The sequence below is a fragment of the Pelobates fuscus genome, chromosome 7 (assembly GCF_036172605.1).
Source record: "Pelobates fuscus isolate aPelFus1 chromosome 7, aPelFus1.pri, whole genome shotgun sequence".
NCBI lineage: Eukaryota > Metazoa > Chordata > Amphibia > Anura > Pelobatidae > Pelobates > Pelobates fuscus.
The window spans coordinates 50,024,548-50,044,547 of record NC_086323.1 but is presented as its reverse complement, the minus strand read 5'-3'; the positions used below and the strand labels follow the sequence as shown (position 1 = coordinate 50,044,547).

Sequence of the window (20,000 nt, the reverse complement as noted above, 5' to 3'; positions counted from 1 at the left end):
ATAGACCTCCTTCCATCATTATGTAAAAAAAGTCAACTTTACCTTTCAGTATAGGAATTGATCCTTCAGCCATATACCTACATGCATGTTTGATCAGATGATGCTGGACTGGTACATGGCTTAAAGCGGCACTGTCATGCCGAATCCCGTTTTTTTTTTAACCCCCCTCCCGCCTCCACTACATCCAATCGACCCCCTAGTCACCCCCAAATGCCCCTAAGCCCCCCACATTACCTCTTTTTAATTCTTTATCTTCTGCCCCGATCTTTATTCAGGGCGCCGCCATCTTTGTGTGGGTAGGTGAAGTCCCTGTGGGACACGTCATCTACCCACACTACACAGACTGTGAGATTCCCGCACATGCCCAGTGAAACACCTGGACATGCGAACGGGAATTTCACCTATTCATTCATTCATCAGACAGACGAATGAATGAATAGAAAAAATCAGACGAACAAACGAACACTGTGTATGAGTGTTAGTTTGTTCGTTCAGTTTATTACAAGGAGGGAGCTACCGGCGTGCAGCTCCCTCCTTGTAATATGTAACTATAGAAGCGGCAGGGAGCAGTGCTCCCCACCACTTCATAAGCCCCCCAGGTCCCCTCCTCACTCTATGGGGGTCAATATGACCCCCATAATAGCACAAGGGAGATTAAAATCTCCCCAATGCCCCTACTCGCTATACCGCGAGTAGGGGCATGTCCACTAAACAGTGAGCAGCCTGTGGCTGCTCACTGTAAAAAAAAAAAAAAATGGTAATAAGGGGGGGACCTACTGTCCCCCCCCGGCCCCCACCCCTGCGCGGTGGGTGGGGGCCCTAATAAAACAATAAGGGGGGGGGGACCTTCTGTCCTCCCCCCCGGCCCCCACCCCTGAGCGGTGGGTGGGGGCCCTAATAAAAACAATAAGGGGGGGGACCTATTGTCCTCCCCCCCTGGCCCCCACCCCTGCGCGGTGGGTGGGGGCCCTAATAAAACAATAAGGGGGGGGGCTATTGTCCTCCCCCCCTGGCCCCCACCCCTGCGCGGTGGGTGGGGGCCCTAATAAAACAATAAGGGGGGGGGGGACCTATTGTCCTCCCCCCCTGGCCCCCACCCCTGCGCGGTGGGTGGGGGCCCTAATAAAACAATAAGGGGGGGGACCTACTGTCCTCCCCCCCTGGCCCCCACCCCTGCGCGGTGGGTGGGGGCCCTAATAAAACAATAAGGGGGGGGGGACCTATTGTCCTCCCCCCCTGGCCCCCACCCCTGCGCGGTGGGTGGGGGCCCTAATAAAACAATAAGGGGGGGGACCTACTGTCCTCCCCCCCGGCCCCCACCCCTGCGCGGTGGGTGGGGGCCCTAATAAAAACAATAAGGGGGGGGACCTACTGTCCTCCCCCCCCGCCCCCACCCCTGAGCGGTGGGTGGGGGCCCTAATAAAACAATAAGGGGGGGGGACCTATTGTCCTCCCCCCCTGGCCCCCACCCCTGCGCGGTGGGTGGGGGCCCTAATAAAAACAATAAGGGGGGGGGGACCTACTGTCCTCCCCCCCGGCCCCCACCCCTGAGCGGTGGGTGGGGGCCCTAATAAAACAATAAGGGGGGGGGGACCTACTGTCCTCCCCCCCTAGCCCCCACCCCTGCGCGGTGGGTGGGGGCCCTAATAAAAACAATAAGGGGGGGGGACCTACTGTCCTCCCCCCCGGCCCCCACCCCTGAGCGGTGGGTGGGGGCCCTAATAAAACAATAAGGGGGGGGGACCTACTGTCCTCCCCCCCTAGCCCCCACCCCTGCGCGGTGGGTGGGGGCCCTAAATGAACCCCCCCCCCCATCAAGGTGACTAGGGGTCCCAAGCCCCTAGTCACCCCCCACCCAAAACATTCTATCCCCTACCTACCCCCCTCACCCTAAAAATAGTGAGGGGGGAATAAAATAACTAACCTGTAAAAAAAAAAAAATTAAACTTACCATTTGACGACTTCTTTTTTCTAAATTCTTCTTACTTCAGCCCCCCAAAAGGCCAAATAAAAATCCATAAACCCGTCGCACTTTAAAAAAAAAAAAAAAAAAAAAACCGAGCGCAAACAAAAATTAATCCATCTTCACCCATGGAGGGCACGCCGCGTACTGAGCTCCGCAGGGCGGTCAAGGCTTATAAAGCCTTGCCCCGCCCTGCAATTAGGCTTAGAACACAATGATTGGTTGGTTTAAACCAATCAGAGTGCTCTGTGTCATTTTACACAGCGTGGGAAAATTCAAAAGAACTTTCCCACGCTGTGTAAAATGACAGATCACTGTGATTGGATGGTTTTCAAGCCATCCAATCACAGTGCTCTGTGTCATTTTACAAGCGTGGGAAAATTCCAAAGAACTTTCCCACGTTTGTAAAATGACACAGAGCAGTGTGATTGGATGGATTTCAAGCCATCCAATCACAGTGCTCTGTGTCATTTTACACAGCGTGGGAAAATTGAACTTTCCCACGCTGTGTAAAATGACACAGAGCACTGTGATTGGATGGTTTGAAATCCATCCAATCACAGTGCTCTGTGTCATTTTACAAGCGTGGGAAAGTTCTTTGGAATTTTCCCACGCTTGTAAAATGACACAGAGCACTGTGATTGGATGGCTTGAAAACCATCCAATCACAGTGATCTGTCATTTTACACAGCGTGGGAAAGTTCTTTTGAATTTTCCCACGCTGTGTAAAATGACACAGAGCACTCTGATTGGCTTAAACCAACCAATCATTGTGTTCTAAGCCTAATTGCAGGGCGGGGCAAGGCTTTATAAGCCTTGACCCGCCCTGCGGAGCTCAGTACGCGGCGTGCCCTCCATGGGTGAAGATGGATTAATTTTTGTTTGCGCTCGTTTTTTTTTTTTTTTTTTTAAAGTGCGACGGGTTTATGGATTTTTATTTGGCCTTTTGGGGGGCTGAAGTAAGAAGAATTTAGAAAAGAGAAGACGTCAAATGGCAAGTTTAATTTTTTTTTTTTACAGGTTAGTTATTTTATCCCCCCCTCACTATTTTTAGGGTGAGGGGGGTAGGTAGGGGATAGAATGTTTTGGGTGGGGGGTGACTAGGGGCTTGGGACCCCTAGTCACCTTGATGGGGGGGGGGGGTTCATTTAGGGCCCCCACCCACCGCGCAGGGGTGGGGGCTAGGGGGGGAGGACAGTAGGTCCCCCCCCCCTTATTGTTTTATTAGGGCCCCCACCCACCGCTCAGGGGTGGGGGCCGGGGGGGAGGACAGTAGGTCCCCCCCCCTTATTGTTTTTATTAGGGCCCCCACCCACCGCGCAGGGGTGGGGGCCAGGGGGGGAGGACAATAGGTCCCCCCCCCTTATTGTTTTATTAGGGCCCCCACCCACCGCGCAGGGGTGGGGGCCGGGGGGGAGGACAGTAGGTCCCCCCCCTTATTGTTTTATTAGGGCCCCCACCCACCGCTCAGGGGTGGGGGCCGGGGGGGAGGACAATAGGTCCCCCCCCTTATTGTTTTATTAGGGCCCCCACCCACCGCTCAGGGGTGGGGGCCGGGGGGGAGGACAGTAGGTCCCCCCCCCCTTATTGTTTTATTAGGGCCCCCACCCACCGCGCAGGGGTGGGGGCCGGGGGGGAGGACAGTAGGTCCCCCCCCCCCCGTATTGTTTTATTAGGGCCCCCACCCACCGCGCAGGGGTGGGGGCCGGGGGGGGGGGCAGTAGGTCCCCCCCCCCATCTTTAACCCCGCGCAGGGGAGGGGGGGTGTTTATTGTTTTTTTTTACAGTGAGCAGCCACAGGCTGCTCACTGCTTACTAGACATGCCCCTACTCGCGGTATAGCGAGTAGGGGCATATTATTTACTAATACTAAGTAATCTTTACTTAGTATTAGTAAAGTTGGCTGAAAGACCAATTCAGGTCTTTCAGCCTTTTAGTAGATAGCTCCCTGATACCGTGGGAATTAGGGAGTTATCTACTAAGCGGCTGCAAGATGCAGCCGCGGCAATGAATAGGATCGGAGTTTCATTCATTAGAATGAAATTCCGATACAAACAAAGTACCGAATTGCATCCTAACACCAATGGAGAATTCTGTTAGGATGCAATTCGGAAGTTTTGCCGGCGTTCTGTCTAAGTGACAGGACGTTTGGCAATACTGACAGGAAGCATTGTGGGAACAGGGAGGAAAGCTAGGGATCATAGGAAAATTGCTCTGACCAGCGGAAATGAAGCACACTTTGCTCCTCCGCTGGTCAGAGCTGGTCAAGCGGAGGAATCCCATAAGACAAAGAGTCCCTACTTTGTCTTATGGTTTTAAAGAAAACTAAAGGAGACAGGAAGAAAAGAAGAACAGATCCTGAGAGAGGGGTAGAAGAGGAAGAGATTGAGGAAAGGTAAGTTCGGCATGACAGTGCCGCTTTAAGGACCCTGTCACATACTAAAGGTAGGGTTGAGTTTAAAATTTCTTCATGAAAACGTTACTATATTAAAAATAGTTTTGAGGTGAAAGTTGTCCTTTAATAGTTCTATTTTTAAGGGGAAGTGACACATCACAGGCTTTTTAATATAATGTTGACTGTGTGTGTGTGTGTGTGTGTGTGTATGTGTATGTGTATGTATATATATATATATATATATATATATATATATATATATATATATATATATATATATATATATATATATATATATATATATATATATACTTTGCTTTTATATTAAAATGTAGCAAACCAGTTCTAACAAAGCAAAACCATGACAAAGATTCCAATTGAGGAGGAATAGAAACATTGTTTCATATCTCCTCTTCTCAGTTTGCTTTCTTTTCACTGACTGCCAGATGGAAAGAACAGAACTTATAACAATGACAGGGAGCAAAGATTAAAAAGTCCAGTCGCAGGACAAAGAGGTGTGGATTTCTACATTTAAATTCTGTTTTTATTAAATCTCACAAAGAGTATGTGTATATAGATGTATTTAAATCTCACAAAGAGTGTAAGTGTGTGTATATAGATATATATACACACACTCTGAGAGATTTAAATGTAGAAATCTCTCTCTATATATAGATATTTCTACATTTAAATTCTGTTTCTATTAAATCTCAGAGTGTGTGTGTGTGTGTGTGTGTGTGTATATATATATCTATATACACACTTACACTCTTTGTGAGATTTAAATATATCTATATACACATACTCTTTGTGAGATTTAATAAAAACAGAATTTAAATGTAGAAATCCACACCTCTTTGTCCTGCGACTGGACTTTTTAATCTTTGCTCCCTGTCATTGTTATAAGCTCTGTACTTTCCATCTGGCAGTCAGTGAAAAGAAAGCAAACTGAGAAGAGGAGATATGAAACAATGTTTCTATTCCTCCTCAATTGGAATCTTTGTCATGGTTTTGCTTTGTTAGAACTGGTTTGCTACATTTTTAATATAAAAGAAAAGTGAGTATCTCATGAAAAAGATTTAACACAGATTATAGGTAATTTTAAATGTTTTTATTATTGAGAAGCAGCTCAAAGTAGCCTCCCCTCCGGTGATGTCAGTATCTATGCTGATAACTCCTGCAATCTCCTCCAATCCAATTACAATATATCGGAACTAGGCATGCGCAACCAAATGCTCCTCCAATCAGATGCTGCATTGAGCCACGTTTGATTCAAGCGCCAAGTTTCACTCTGTTCTGAAGGAGAGAACTCAGGAAGACCGCTACAAGATGTGTTTTTGAACGTATATATTAAACACTGTAGGCTTAAAATAACAGGACCACTGCACCCTGACCATTTTTAATTGCGATAAAGGGGTCTGGGTGACTTTGGTGGTCCTTTTAAACCAATGAATTGGAATTAGGTATGTGCAGCCAAATGTCGTGCTCCTCCAATCAGATGCTGCTATCAGCAGCTTTTGATTCCAAGACTTTGTTTGATGAAGTGGCCTGGGTGGCTTTAGTGTCTCTTTACGAAATAGTCACATTTTCTGTTGGAACTTCATTAAAGTTTCTGGCTTAATTAAGTACTCTAAATGTATGGTCTGATGACAGGGCCTCTTTCTCAATTGAACTGTGAAGATGACTTTGGATTTATTTTAAGATCAGTAAATGAACACAAGGTGGCACTGTTTGCCCATGTTAACAAAATTGCTCTTGAATGCGACAGCAGAATCCATCATCTATATACACATACACACCAAGGCAGCAGTTTTCCACCCACATCTGCTGACTCGCATAGTATGTTAGCAAGGTAAAATTTCCATTCAAGAAAACATCCAACAGCTTAACTGTTTTATATTCCGCGTTTTCTGCCCAATTGTAAAGCTGAACTTCTTAATGTATGTAATATTAAGGGGAAAAAAAGATGTGTTTATAGAATCAGCAGCTAGCCTGGACAAATCTAAACTGAGAGCTTATCCCCTTAAATACATGAGCGGCGCTTTTCATCAAGACTGGGCACTACTCACCAATGTGCTTTACAAGTGCTTGTGGCATCACTGTGGATACCTTACCCTCCTAACAGTTAATTCCCAGAAAAAAAATAAATTACAATTTTATTCTTCTATGTTTTACAGTATTGATGAAAAGTTTGTTCTTAATATGTCCAAGTGCTGCATTCCGAACTATCATTCCTAACCATTAATATCAATTTGATTGTCCTTTATCAAGTGACCACATGCCTTAAGTATGTAATAAGTAACCACCATCACCACATAAATAACTGTAATCCCCACACTGTGACTGCAAAAAAATAAATGCCTTTTGCATCTTTTATAGATGAAAGTTATGACTTTATTATATAGAATACCCTGTATCGTGTACAGACACAGCTCGTGAACATAAATATAAACTGAATAAATTCTGCAGAAAGAATCCATGACCACATTGGGAACACGGAGCGTTATTGATTGACATCATGCTGTTATCATGTGATCAAAGAACATAACTATAAAGACAAAGATCTGAATGGACCACATTATATACAAGCAAGCTCCAAGGCATGTCGATCCTTTATGTAGCAAAAGTTAACAGAAACATGGAGGGAGGGAGCATTTATTACCAAATGCACAGTATGATACCAAAACAGTTTATTCATAATCATAAATTCTGTGTGCACTTTTATTTCCTGAGGAAGAAAAACTAAACTAACAAAATCCTATTCCAGAATACTATTTAACTTTCCTCCCTTTCCATACAATTCCCTTGATTATACTGTATTTACCAATTCTTCTATAATACCAGTCATCCACTGGTAAGATATAATGGTAAATTGTAAAGATGAGTGATGGAGGATTGGGGATTTTTTTTGCCTTTAAACAAACTTGTGTTCCTGGCACTAACGTTCCCCTCCCTCGTGGCTACCCTTATGTTCTTTACCTGGGTCCAGCGCTAATGCCCCTCGTCGCTGGCTCGGGCCCGCCTTCATCCTTTCTTGGTGGGGGAGATCTAATGTGCATGCTACGCAAAGGCCACGCTCACATTAGAATCTCCCCATAGGAAAGCACTTACTTCCTTGCTAGTGCTAGTTATTGTCCAGTCAAGGGCTTATCGGAGAAACATTGAGGAAAAATATCATGTCCAAAACTTAAATTTGAGGTAGGTGGTGTTATTCCACTTTAGGGATTCAAATAACTAAATACATACTTTAAGACTGCATTGATACAACTGCCTTGATACAACTGCCTCTTTTATTTTATTTTTTTTGTCAATCTTTATTTTTTTAGTTAGTCTTACAAAGATGGCTGCAACACCACAACAGCATAAGCAGTCGCATGTCAAACATATTTAGACAGTATAGTGGCGTTGGGAAAATAAACACCTTTTTTTTTTTTTTGAGAGAGAAGGTAAACAAGCTGAGAAAACATATCTTAGCTGAACCAAAATACCCCAGTGCATGCTAGGGAATGCTAGTCAGGCTTCATACTGAGAACTCACAATGCTAGATTACAAGAAGCATATGCTAAAATTCCATGAGTCTATGCTAAGCCTTCAGTAGTGTATACATAGCCGTGGCCCACTATTCCCAGGGCACACCTTAGTAAAACATGCTCTAGACACATTTTGTATGCGAATGTAATATTGGTCTGCAGGTCAATTCTCATTACGAGGGTAGAACCTCCAGGACAGTAAGTCATAGTACCACAGCAAAAATATAGAAAGGAACAATAAAAACAGGAAATAATGAGTTGCATTACTTTTAACAGATAAGTGGCAGTCACAAGCAGTAGAAGTTGATATGGCTCAGGCAATGTTTACAAGGCCAGCTCAGCCGATACCTATAAGTGGCAGTGTCTCGTCTCCTCAGGGACAGGATTCCTCTCCAGTCCCAGGCCTGTGTGAGGACTAGCACATGTTCACCACAGACTTTGTGACTTCCAGAGTCTAAAGGATGACGGAGAGTGTGGGTGAAAATCTCTGCTGTCTGCGGGCCATCATCTGCCTTCGTGGGCGATCTTCGGGTGGCTCTCGGCCCAGGTAGGAAAGGATGGGGCTTCATATGCTTATTTTGCTCTCAGCCGGCTTCACCACCTCCGGGCATGCGTTTCTTCTATCTGCTCGCTGCGGAAGTCTTGTCAAGCCGCATCACGAATAGCATTAGTCATGGCAGATCTGCTGCATCAGGCTCACGCCTTGGGGGTCGGAGGGACGTGTTGTCGCCATCTTAGGATTCCAATGAGCAGGTCAGTATGGACTCATATATGGACTCATATGCTGCATCAAAGGCGGGTTACAATCTGGAGGGGTCCGTGATATCCCCCACCGGTCCAAGGGGGGAGGGTAGGAGTACTGCAGGACCCAGCTGCGAGTTCTAGAGCGAGGAGATCGTCCACCTCTCCCCAGCTCCGCTCCCAGTAGACCACAATAGGCTCGTCCGGGCATTCAGCTACAGAAATTGTCAGGAAAAGTATCAATCCACTTGCCCAGGGGCCCCTGAATAGTGTTTTTTGGGCATCGTTTGAGTGCAGTAGCTGATATTTATGCCCCAAAATCTGCACAAACTCTGTACGTCTGTCCAGCCTCTCTTAAGTATTCATTTTTGTGTCCACTAAAATGACTTGCTATAAAAAACTGGAATACAAATTCTTATCAGGCTCAGCTAACCACTTGATGAGGTTGGTTGATTGTAGTTGTATTCCTCAAAGCTGTTTAGCAAGTGATTGCCTCACTACTACATAAGTTATTTTGTTCCTTTCACATTTTATAGATCTTTGTTTTTTTCCACAAAGTTTTTAATATATATTCATTATATAGAATATTTAAAGTTTTGTATTAGGATTATGGTATCTGTTTTTATTTATGTATTTACTTCTGGCAATTGTTTTTGGTTTTGTGAGACCTCCCCTCCCACCCCAATTTTCCTTTATTTTTTTTCCTATTTCCATCCATTGACACATCTACTATATGCTGCCCTAATTTGCTTTTTAATAGTAAATATAAGTCTTTTTTTTTTAATCCAGCGCTTGTTTTGTATGGTTTGTTTGTAAATGAGGTTTTACAAACATGAGCTAGAGTAATGGATATTCTAGCTTGCTTAATTTGTGCATCCATGCAGAACCCATGACCTACAGTTCCAGTATTTTTCTCCTTTCTCTAGTATCCAAAATACACCATAACAGACATATCCAAGGTCGCAGACAGAGTATCTCTGCAGGAGGTTAGACCTCTATCTCACTTTGTAGGGGATAGCAGCCTTGGGCAACAAAGTTGTATTAATCATGTATGTGCTGGGTCACCTCTGCATACAAAGTCCGCTGTTCAGGGTCAATAACTTTCACCACAAGCCTTTATTCCTGTCTAGTCGAGATATCACTTAAGGGATTTCTAAGGTAGAATCTCACGGCTTAAGCACTTCTCAATTTTGAAAAGCTTTTCTCTGTGTGCGATTTCTGCAAGCGAACTGAGAATTACATCTTTCATACCAGCTGTGGAAAGAAAGCGATCCCTCCAGAAATCGCTAAAACAAGCTGCTGTGGTACATTTTTAGCAATGAAAATGTCTAAAGCATATGGATTTTTTTTTCTCCCCTCGAACTTTTTCTAATCACTGAACTCTACAATCCTGAATTTTTCTTTATTCAAATTATTGGTCACTAACCAGTCATACTTGCCATCTTATTTCCAGTTGCATTCAAATAGCTGCCGTATCGCAGACAAAGATTGTTATAAAACCATTAATAAAGTTATAATTGTAACCTTAATGCTTACATTGACATAGTGTCAGATGTGTTTTGTGGATGAAAGCTAATGTTAGAATAACAACCAACCTGAATGTGATTTTAATGGAGGATAGCTAGAAGATGAAACATCTTTTCAGACTTGTGCATTCTAGGTTCTAGGGTGTAACTGGTGAGAAATGTAGGTTAGATTACACTTTGCTATGCTGGTTGTTTTTCACAGTGTGTTTTGTTTTTTTTGCTCAGTATACTACCGACCCATTATAACCCTCCCTCTCATCCCACATAGTTGTAGTTATACTGAGAAGTTTTACAGCAGGAAGCTGATAAATCACTTTTGTTGTAGCGTCTTCAACTGCCAGGAATGGCCGGCTCTAATACAGATTGTTTAACTGTAATCAAAATATTGGCTATAATTAGTCCACAAAGTAAAGCTAAGGATTACTCAAGACTGCAGTTGATCTTTAATGACTCTGACAAATGCTCTTTTGCTTGTACGTTTATCATGAACTCCTAGAGGAGTGTGGAAGCTGTCCTCCTGCCCACCGACTATAGTCCAAGTCTGAGACCCTGTCCGGGAGTTGCCCAGTCGCCATTAGCAGCTTTCCCTGGGTTCCCCTGGTTCGGCATTTTCCCTTCATTCGAATAGAACCGAACGCTAACTCCCTGGTGGCTGTTCGCATGAACCAAACCCACAAATGGTCCTCAGCGGTACTTGGCTGTGAACGCTATGGAGCTAATTTCGGCATGATGACTTTGTGGGTCCTTGGTCACCTCAGCGGTAATTAGTCGCGACTGTTATGGAACTGTTTTTGGTATGAGGTGACCACGTGGTTCCCTAACAGGGTTTTGAAACACTTTGCAGCCCACCATGTGAGCTCTTTTTGAAGGGAAGGTGCCTGAGACGAAGTTGAACAAAAACGCTACCTGAGAGCCAGGCGGAGCACCCTGTATTGTGGCCGAGGGAGCTCCCGAAAGTTGACCGACAAAGCACCAACGCTGGCCAGTCAGAACTTTAACTCGGTGGTGTTTCCCATACACTGCTACACTATTTGGAGAACATGGGCCCTCAGATCAGGGCTATTTTGGGATGTATGCTATATGGGGTTACTGTATATTTTTATCGTTTTTGTGTTCCTGGGAGATGATTAGCTTACCGGTCTTAGAAATCCATTATCTCCCAGGCACAGAGCTCTTTGGGAGGGGCATGCATTGCATTGTATTGTATGGAGACCCCCTGCTGGGGGTTTTGTATATAAGCAGGCATCTTGGCCATAATAAAGCGGTTCCTTTTCACTCTTCACTCATTCTGGGCAAGTGTTTGAGTGGATCAGCTATACTCTCTGCAGGAAAGCTTAATCACTTGAAGCTGTACCCAGGACCCTGTTTCATGGCGGGAAGCGATGTTGAGACATCAGCCAAGATGCGGCGGCTGTGTTCTGGACGAGAGCTAGGAGAGCCAGTCGGGGTGCCAGGCAGTCTGTCACAATGACTATAATGTGCTACTTGTAGTTTGCTGGTGGCTTCATTTGTGTTTCTTGAATGATGGTAAATGTGACCATACGGTTTATAGAAATCTGAGGACTGTTTGTTCATTTATCACAAACTTCTATATTGGATTTTTCCTCATATATTACAAATGCTAATCCATCTCAGCTACTCAGAATTAAGCTCGTTCTTAATGTTTTTGGGTTGGCACATATCTAGTACTCCCAGGGACACTTTGTTTACCAATGCATGGAAGTCTTGGTATGGTATTTGGGAGTGGGGGAGGGAAATCACTCCTGGCTAGAACTGAGGTGATGACTGAAAAGGTTGTTGGGATGCAGTTGGCCCACTTTTTGGTTTGATTTAAAGAATATTCCATAAAGAGGAAAAATAAATAAAACCTCTCAGTAATGATTACTGTACTATGTGAGAGCTTTGTGCTGGGTTGTTCACTTTAATAAATCTGCCTAGGGATACTAGCATCTAAAAGAGTGTGAGTCAGAGACTGTATAGAATGGGCTTACGTAGTGTCTTTAAGATAAGGAAATAAAGAATGAGCTGTTTTTATTGGAAATATAAACTGAGTTAACGGTCAGTCAACTGAGTAAATAAAATATACTGATATAAGATCTTCTTATATTGCACTTAGTGGATAATGTTGTGTGGTACCCTGAGGAGACAACGTCCCACGTCTTTATGACAAGTCAGCTTTTTAACATTGCTTACCTACGGGTAATCTTTCTTGTATATTTATCGCAAAACCTATACATTTTATAGTTACGATTTTAGTTTCTTTTTTTTTTGTGTGTTTTGGTCTGTCTGTCCCTGCACAGCACCATTACCTGCCAATCATTTTTCATATCCCCATCCAAACAATTTAGTCACTCATTTTGGCCTGTGTAATGACCAAAAGAATCCCATGCACATGCAACCCTCTCTGTTCTTCCATCCAGGAGCAAGCTGTCTTGAGCAATTCCACTTCTGTCATTTCTCCTCGTTTACTTTCATTATTCTTCCTCACACACTGAGCCTGTAGTAAATCAGCCTCACTGCAATGATATGTCATAGGAAGCTAATGGAGCCTTTCAGAGAGGGCAGTGGAGGAGGGGACGTGTTACATAAACATAAAGACACAGCAAAATAGCGAACAGTTAATTATATTATGAAGCGCTGACCTTCAGGGAACTTTAAAACATCAGGGTTGCATGGATGGCTAAAGAAGAGTCTATCATTGTACAGATTGATTTTGCTACTTTAACGTGCCGGCAACTATATTTAGGTTCTACCGCTGTAAAATTTCAGGATTGGGTGCCAGAGGCAAATACAGTATTATCTGTTCCTGGACTTTCAGAGTAGGGCTGTGATTTGTGAGGATTGCAGCTTAGTTTTCTTTTGTTGCTTCATCCATACAAATACAGTTGCACGTTTATTTGTGGCATTCATTAATGAAGATGTGAGAGTGAAGAATTGTCATCCTCAAGACAAATGCCTACTACAGCTTTCAAGCTGCTGAACGGCGATAATCTGTGCTGCTGTAAAGCATTAGGTGTGGCCGTAAAATGCAAGACTGAACAAAACTCATCTATAAGGATTGTAAATGTTCACATTAAATTTATACAAGCAATTAATAACAGCACACGTAATTGGTAACAACTAAATAGTGGTTTTAATAAAATAAACTTGTGTTCGGGCAGTAGTGCCGCTTCAAGGTCTAGTCTGTTTCACCAAGGTGCAACTATGAACGGCTTAAAGAAAAAGAAAAAAAAGGGTATTTCATGGTTTTCTGTGTACTGGAACTTACCGAGACTGATTTTAAAGTTGCTCATTCACTTTCTGTGGTCTTTGCATATCTTGTATTCCAATTGCTGTGGGGTGCAAGGTAAGATAGGTTTTTCTTATCTCAACCAGTCCCTTGCAAGCATGGCCATCTTCTTCATCTGCCAGGAACAGACGTCAAAGCTGTACTCTCACTCATTCGCAAGTGTGAAACACTGGTGTGTTCGGAGGATCCTGCAGGATCCCTTATAGAAGACTCCTTTAACCCCTTAAGGACACATGACATGTGTGACATGTCATTATTCCCTTTTATTCCAGAAGTTTGGTCCTTAAGGGGTTAAGGCTTGACAAAAGGTAGCTCCACTTTTTTTTTTTTTTTCCCTTTCAAGCATAGGAAAATGACCTAAGACAAAGTACACCATACTTTGTCTTCTATCTTTTGACTGGATTGATCTTTTCTTTTTTTTGTTGAGTGCCCAAGACCTCAAAGGCAAATGACCACCTTCATATGTTCTATTACACCAAAAGCTGGTTTAAGCGCGTTTTGTTTTTTTAAATATAATATAATTTCTTTTTTTTTTTTTCTCCTGTCTTTCATTTGCATGTGTTACACCGTGTCAAATGACTACAATCAACAGGGCAAACTCAGCTTAAATATCCATTTAAATTTTATTTAGATTTCCACTTACACAGTTTATCGTTCATATTCAGTTTGTATTTTGGATTGATAGCAGCTTACTTGTGTATTTTTTAAACTTCCATCCAAGTAATAATGTATGAAATCAAATTGTGATTTATAGACTATCGTGGCCTCTCTATTACTATTGGACTGGAACAGAATATAGTTGAAGGCTTACCATCATTTTTTGATTGTGAAATGTGATTATATTTCTTGTTTTTGTGCTGCTTTACAGGTATAACCATAGCATGCAAAACATATATTTCTTTATATTCCTAGGCCAATGATAAAATTATCATCGAGCAATTCAACATGTCGCTTACTCTGATGTGCTTTGTTGCATGGAGCATTAATTTTATTCAGTAGACTGTATAAATGTTTAATCTCCCACTTGGACATCCATTAAATGCCTGCTCTGTGGTGCATGTGTTTCACACCAAGACTCATGTTCTGCTCCCACAAGAGTCGTTTGTTTTTTATATGTAACTCACCTTTTGGTTAATAAATATGTTCTATAAAGTGTGTAATTCTTATAAAAAAAAAAAAAAAAAAGTTTTGTATAGATAACATTTTATATTGAGCAGTTTACACAGTACACTGCCTAGATGCATGGCCATGTTTTCAAGCAATGGTATCTTATTATGCTACCAGACTTAAAAAATAATAAAGAATTTAAAAATAAAAGTAAAGTTTGTTCACGTAAAGCTGTACAATTTTGCTTCACATTAAGTGGATTTAGCTATTTTTTTATACACTTTTTACGCCTTTACATGTTTGTATGTTATCGATTGTAATTTTTTATTTTTTTTATTTAATCTTACAGCATAGAGTTCGATAGAGACTGTGACTACTTTGCCATTGCTGGTGTGACCAAAAAGATAAAGGTGTATGAGTATGGCACAGTTATCCAAGATGCAGTGGACATACACTATCCTGAGAATGAAATGACCTGCAATTCCAAAATTAGGTAAGATTGATGATTTAAGGGTATTTGAGACAATTTTCTGGAATTGTATATCTCACAATTCATTGCGTATTTTAATTGCAGTCTGCATTTCATCCTTTCAGGAGGTAATATTTTGGGAGAAATATAACTTACAAAGTGGTATTTAACTGTCCACTCTGTTTATAATATAACTGATCTAGTCCCTTTCCTCACTTAAATTTTTCAGTCAGCTGTCAAAGGAAACAGTCACTTTCCAAGAGTTTCAATATTTCCTTTAATTATCCCATATATTTGAAAACTGCTAGATCCATCATTTATTATAAGCTCTGTCTTAAGTTTAGAGAAAAAAAAATCATATGAATAAAGGTAAACAGAAGTAATAGGCAATTTTCAAAGCTTTTTTTGATGGTGTGATTTCCAGAGAAGGTCCCCCTATTAAGGCCCTAAAGCAGCACTGTCATGGCCTTTTGGGATTTTTGTGGGGGTGGGTGAAAGAATATTTTAGGAAAAAGACCTCCTAAGGGTATGAATTTTTAATATGTTTTGTTTGTTTGGACCAGCCTGAAAATTCTGACCAAGAGAACCACAATGCTTCCACAGAGTGAACATGAGACCAAAAATGCAATGCACATGAAATGCACTTAAAGGACCACTATAGGCACCCAGACCACTTCAGCTTAATTAATTGGTCTGGGTGCCAGGTCCATCTAGGGTTAGCCCTGCCTGCTGTAAACATAACAGTTTCAAAGAAACTATGTTTACACATGGGTTAATCCAGCCTCTAGTGGCTCTCATTGACAGCCGCTAGAGGCGCTCCCCACTGTGATTTTCAAAGTGAGAAGAAGACGCCAGCGTCCATAGGAAAGCATTGAGAATGCTTTCCTATGGACTGACTAAATGCGCGCGCATTCAGACGATGACGAACGAAGGAGGAGGAGGAGAATCCCCAGCGCCGAGGGAGCCCGGCGCTGGAGAAAGGTGAGTGTTTAACACCCTTCCTCCCCCTTCAGCCTTTCGGGAGTGGGACCCTGAGGGTGGGGGCACCCTCAGGGCACTATAGTGCCAGTAAAATGAGTTTGTTTTCCTGGCACTATAGTGGTTCTTTAATGGGACGTGTCACTTTGAGACAACTGTCTCATTCGAAAGATTTAGCTTTGAATGAGATTGTTGCCTCGCTCTGCAGGCCATGAAAGGATGTAAATGTTTTTGTTTGTTTTTTTTTTGGTTTTGTTTTTTTTAGATTTTTTGCATATTTACCTACTTCTCTATGCTTTCCACACCCACTTGAGGGGGACATAACCAACTGGTGTCCTATCCCTATGACTGCTGGAAAAGTGCATTAGCTTGCGCAACAGATTCACACATGTGCAGTTGGAAGATCTCTTCACCTTGCAATATTGACCGGCCGAGAGAAGAGGGCGTCTGATCACTTTTATCCATCCAGAGCAGGCTGCAGTGTCAGATTTTTCTCTCCCACTGCTTCATAATGCTGCTGTGTTTCAGACATTAATGGATTAGCCTGAAATTGAGATGGTTGTGTAAGGGGAGTAGTGGGCAAGAGAAGGAAGAAACTACCCTAGTTGGGAGGTGTGCCAAACAATACAATCTGAAAAGTATGTAATACAGGTGGTCCCCATTTTACTACCTACTGGTTTTACGGTGGCTCGCACTTACGACCATCGTGGGGATTCCCTGCTCTGGTGCGCATGTCTATGTTTGGGGAAAACTTCAGGGAAATGTTTCTAAACTTAGTCAAAGTTTATTATATATAAACTTTTGCACTCCAACCTCCAGCCAAAAGATAACGAATGCCAAGTCACACTTGTAGATATAAAGTAGAAAGATACCGGCACTCCTGGATATGTTTTAATAAGTTGTTCCTTTGTCACATATACGTTTCACTTCCTCCTTTGAACTTTCATCAGGACCTATATATTCATTCAAGTGATGGATGTCTCTTTAAGTTGTGTTGGTGCACAATGAAGTTTATTTTTATTGTTTTTTATTTATTTTATTGTAAAAGGCTAAACCTCCAACGCTATCTAACCTGTAACACCAGGCTGCTTAAAACACCTAACATTGAATTCTCTATTCGGGGCCATTATGTCTATTTCTACATAAGAAAGTGCAGGATTCTAGTCCTGTGTTAATTACGCCTCCATTTACTGTTGCGTGATTAGATGACCGTAAATCTCGAATATGTTTTTAAATGAATTTATTTCTACTAGCAGCCTATTCTAAGTCTGCTTATAAAGGTGTTAACATTCTGTGAAAGAATAAAATGTCAAATGTCTAATACCTTGACATAACATTTCAAAGTTCTTTGTGTTGACATGCTACAGCATTATTATTGTTGCAGTTTGACAGTATTTTAAAATCTTGGCCTAAAGAATGTTTACTTTGCACAGTCCTCTCATGCTTGTACGCCTTTCAGATTCTGTATGTTTGGTTACACTAAGCCCATTGTTTTGTTTTATGTGTACTTGAGATGTATTATATATTATATCTGTGTACATAGATATATATTTTATTTTATTTTTTTTCCTGCCAACTGTTTCATATTCCTGAATGTCTCCTCTGTAACAGCCAGGCACTTTGGGTGGACTAACACACGTAATTATAACCAGACAAATTGGACACACCGTAACAGAGGAGTTGAGGCCCTGCTCAATGAGCTTACATGCTAGAGGGAGTGGGGTATAGTGACACAAAGTGTAACGGTAGACTTGCTATAAAAGTATTTACGGAGGGCTTAGTAGGTTATTTTTGACAGTTGCAGGAAAGAAATCATGGTGCAGGAATGAAAAGCTGTTCAGTTTAATTGATACGCTTTCCTGAAGAAGTGAGCTTTCAATTATTTATTTAAGGAATGGAGACTGTTTAAGAGAAGCATATATCAAGCGCAACACATTAAAGTAAAATTTTATTGTAGACCACAATGAATCTTTCTTTCATGGCTTTTATACATTCTGTGTTTTGTTTTTTTGTCTTCCTGCAGCTGTATTAGCTGGAGCAGTTACCACAAGAACCTCCTAGCAAGCAGTGATTATGAAGGAACGGTCATCCTGTGGGATGGTTTCACAGGGCAGAGGTCTAAAGTGTATCAGGTAATCAAACTCTTTCCATAATAATTACTGTAATCTTTGTGTCTGTAATGTGTGTTGTTGCTGGTGCAGTGAACTGATAAACCTCTATTGCGTTTGACATGAAAGCTTCACACACAACCAATATTTTGTCTTTAAATGTGTGCTTTTTTTTAAATTTATTTATTTTTACATTTGGAGATGTCTGCTGACACGCAAACCATAATCTTGATGCTGTTCCTTATAACGTTTGAAATATGATTGTGATTGCAAATTTGGCAATCTATTAAAGTTGTCGCATTGGATTTTAAGCAATAGGGACCTCTCACACAGAGATAAAAAATATTTTTAGTAAAGAGCTTGTGACTCCAGGGGCGGAGTGTCTTAAACATTTTAATATTCGTTTATGCCATTACACTGTGGAAATTGTCTTGAACATATAGATCAATCCCACTCTTGAAGTGATTCTAATTTTACATTACATTTGCAAGAGGAATCCAAGAACTCCAGACTTGTATTGGGCCTCTCTTGGGCTTTGTCTCTGAAATATGGCTGGTATCTCACTAATCAGCATGAGATCCACAACTCCAATATGGGGCAACTTGCACATTTTTCTGTTCCATTGGAACTCACTGGGACAGTTACTGCTGTAGTTCATGTGCTAAGCATAGCATTGTTACAAATATAAATATGGCAACATTTAGGGTATGGTAGCTGGTTTGGGAAATGCTTCAGTTAATGTAAAATCACTGCTTGGCTATTTTGTCATTGAAATTTTAACTACATGCTGAATGGTTTGTACTAGGCACGACTTCATAGCTCACTGATTCTGCATTTTGATTGTTTTATTTAGAAATTCAAAAGCTCTAAATGTAAAGGCATTTGGTTGTATTTATTTAAGCAATGCATGTATCATTCTTTTTTCAAATGCTTTTGTAATGTCTACTGAGACTCTTGCCTTATAACTTTTTTTGTTTTATTGATCCGTAACCTGGAAATAAAGGAGCATGAAAAACGATGTTGGAGTGTCGATTTTAACCTCATGGACCCCAAACTCTTGGCGTCTGGCTCAGATGATGCCAAAGGTTAGTGACTTTCAGGATTTACAGTGAGATTGCAGTATTGAGCCATAATTGAAAAATCCCTGCACATGTTGGGGAAAAGGTCTGTGGGCAAGTATATCTACCTCTCAAAAATCCAATCTGCTAAACGGTTAATAATGAGGCAAATTCAGTAACTCAGATGCAATTTTTTTTTTTTTAGTTGTGGCAAATACGTTAGGCAAACATTTATAGGGTTATTCGTTAACCTCCGATTTTTCAAAATTTAAACTGGGGTGGGGGGGGGGGGATTGTACCTCTGTATGTTAGTTCGCTTTATATGCAGTTATATTTTGACAACATAATTTTAGAACCTAGTACAATAATTCTGGAAGCCAAATTATCCACTTCCCATCCTTAAGTAAATATATCACATGTGTAAAAAAAAATTATAAACTCCAAAGTGTTTTGACATGCTAAAAACTTTGTGTCCACCCTAAATTATTTTACTTAAGGCTATGAATGGATGGTGCTGGTTGTAACGCCTGTAAAAGACTAAGTGTTTCTGCTTTTTGTAGTATACACAACTTTTTTTTTTTTTTTTATCACTTTTGCAGTTGGATGGCAGGAAATGGTGCTTAAAGGATCACTAAAGTGTCAGATACACAAACCTGTATTCCTGACACTTTAAGTATTCAATAGCACTTGTGGTCTCAGGGCCCTCCTTACTAATTTTCAAAGGGGATTTACTCACACTTTTTCCAGCCTCGGTGCAGTCTCCTCGCGGCTGAGATAAAGGTGAATACCAAGGACCTTAAACAAGATAGAACTACTTTGGGGTAAAGGGTTCAGAT

The 20,000-nt window shown here is 41.7% G+C and overlaps 1 protein-coding gene across 5 annotated transcripts in view; it reads left to right on the top strand.

Annotated features, from left to right (window-relative positions):
* The window catches only part of COP1 (COP1 E3 ubiquitin ligase), a 159,827-nt gene that overhangs the window by 70,873 nt on the left and 68,954 nt on the right, over positions 1 to 20,000 (top strand). For all 5 annotated transcript variants that reach the window (XM_063428235.1, XM_063428233.1, XM_063428237.1 and 2 more), the window contains 3 exons: positions 14,901 to 15,044; positions 18,022 to 18,130; positions 19,110 to 19,191. In XM_063428235.1, coding sequence (XP_063284305.1) covers positions 14,901 to 15,044; positions 18,022 to 18,130; positions 19,110 to 19,191 — 335 coding nt within the window. The remainder of the gene's footprint in view (positions 1 to 14,900; positions 15,045 to 18,021; positions 18,131 to 19,109; positions 19,192 to 20,000) is intronic.